General features: G+C 39.0%; 1 protein-coding gene across 1 annotated transcript in view; it reads left to right on the plus strand.

Annotated features, from left to right (window-relative positions):
* Positions 1-2,459, plus strand: part of Myo5a (myosin VA) — a 132,898-nt gene that overhangs the window by 31,316 nt on the left and 99,123 nt on the right. Inside the window, exon 9 of the mRNA XM_023724058.1 lies at positions 1,568-1,674. Coding sequence (XP_023579826.1) covers positions 1,568-1,674 — 107 coding nt within the window. The remainder of the gene's footprint in view (positions 1-1,567; positions 1,675-2,459) is intronic.

Raw genomic sequence — 2,459 nt, forward strand, 5'->3', positions numbered from 1 at the left:
TATAGTTACATTCTCTTCATGAATAGAGGGATTTGTTCTAATGGTGTTTGTAAATAGGATATCATGTCTGCGTCTTGTACAGCAAATAACCACTAGGAAGAGAGTGTGCAATGTGTTAATTATTGAAACTGTCCTACCAGTTTGATTTGAAACTGTCTCATTGCTATTTGTTTCTCAATAAAATTGTGGGGGGAAAAAGTATCAAGGCAAAAAATTCTAGATGGTAATTCTCTGCTTAAATTTTTTACAGAAAGCTAAATGAAAAGATTTCACATTAAAGCTCAAATTTTATGGGGGCCTTTTTTTTGTTTGGGGGCTCTTGTGGTTAGGAAGTGTGAGTTAGCATGGTGACGAACATTGTATTACATATGGTTCCCTGCACTGTGGGGAGACAGTTCAGATGTTATTATCTTCTTTCTTAGATTTAAAAAATATCATGTCTGTATGTGAATAAATTCATCTTTAAAGCAGAAGTCTACAAATTTTAGAGGTGAACTATTTTTCATTAAACCTGCAGATTGTTAACTTAAAATGTGTGTGTTGGTATTTTGAGGAATTCCCTCAAGTAATTAATTTAAAAGCATTGCTAATCACAGTGTGGCCCAGAGTTACAGTGGAGCATGCTAGAAACGCAGAGTGTCATACAGTCAGAGGTCTACAAATGAGAATCTGCATTTTAGCAAGATCTATGGGTGATTCATATGCATATGAAACACTACTTCTAGGGATAGATTATAAATTTGAAAAAGTCATAGTATGGGAGGAAAAACACTTACAAGGTCAACTCTGAATTAAATTATACAGTGATTATTTGGAAATGATTTGACTATTGCTACTTGGATATCATTACATCTAATATTCTAGAAAGTCTGACCTTACTGAAAACTGGAGCCAGACCAGTAAGAGCCAAGGGCTGCCCCGTATGGCCGTGGTGCCTGAACCCTCAGATTCTGCTCTGCTGCTGGGGGTGTGTAGCGGTTTAGCTGCTTCTAACCTTGGGGCCTCTTTCATTTGTAGCCTATTGCTGGAAGACTGTAAAATCTGATTGGAAATGGCTGCAGCATGCTTTTGGCATAGAAACAAAAATGTCAGCAACATTAATAGAATGTTTAAATTCAGCAAGTGACAGTGATGACAGTCACTTGCGTATGATGACAGTCACTTGCGTAGTACGCACTGTGTGTCCCACTGTGTGTTAGGTGTGCTATGTGCACTGTCTCACTTAATCTCTGCAAGTGCCCAGGGAGGTGTTTACTCTTGTCCTGTATTTTAAGCAACAAAATAGAAGCCTAGGTGGTGATGTTGCTTTGCAGGTGAGAGCATGTTCGTCGCAGAGCCAGACAGAGCCCAGCTGGGTCACACACAGCCTGCCACTGCCTGTGATGACCCGCTGCCTCGTGTCCATGTCAGCGTGGAGAAGCATGTGGTTACCACAGTACATGATTGTGTGTGCAGTGTCTGGGGAGATTAAAGAGTTAGTAATAGGCTTAATGTTAACTGCTATCATTGGTTAGTTGCAGTTCTGAAATTAATGAAATTAATTGTTCATTTACTCTCTTTGTTTCAGGAATTAGTGAATCTTACCAAATGGGAATTTTTCGAATACTTGCTGGCATCCTTCACTTGGGCAATGTTGGATTTACATCCCGTGATTCAGACAGCTGCACAATACCTGTAAGTCCAGAACAAGCTTAATTTAGTGGCAGCTGAATTGTGTTTTCATTTTGTTATTCTTCCTTGAAACAATACTTTTTAAGTCTCTAATGCTGTCAGGCAGTTGTCAGCGAGATATTGTCCAGTGGTAATGCTTGAACTGAGTGTAGAACATATGGATTCTAATTCCTGCTGCACAGTGACTGTATTTGAGGCTGGGGGAGGAAATTTGAGTGCCTGTCTTATTCTATAACAGAAGTGGAATTGCATGTAGTAGTTAGATGGTAAGTAAAGAGAAAAAGATTTTTGCCTGTGACACAGTATACCAAGAACTGATGTCTGTATGTTTCACTGTGGAAATGTAATGTGGTTTTAAGTTAATGAAGAAACTAGTAACATCGCTTGCCCTTAGGAAGAAGAACTAAATGGGGTGTGTATGTGAGAAGCTGATTTATCCTTTTCATCTTACTGAGTGTGGTACATGCATACCTATTATCTATTAAAGTGCATAAATTCTCTTGTCTCTCTCCATATTTGAATGGGTGGGAAGATGGATGAATAAATTCCATGACCATAATGTAAATGGCCCTGCAAGATCAGACACTTGTGGGAGTTAGAGCTATAAAGAACCCTAGGCACCCCAGGTACCCCATAACAGTACCCTGTCTATGACTTCACTTTTTGGTGGTCTCAGTTACCTATGGTCAACTTTAGTCTGAAAATATGTATGGAAAATTCTAGAAATTATTCATTCAGGAATATCCCCAGGAGTGGTGTAACTAGGATGAATGGAATTCTCTTCTCTT

The sequence above is a fragment of the Octodon degus genome, unplaced genomic scaffold (assembly GCF_000260255.1).
Source record: "Octodon degus isolate 3935 unplaced genomic scaffold, OctDeg1.0 scaffold00105, whole genome shotgun sequence".
NCBI classification, from domain to species: Eukaryota; Metazoa; Chordata; class Mammalia; order Rodentia; family Octodontidae; genus Octodon; species Octodon degus.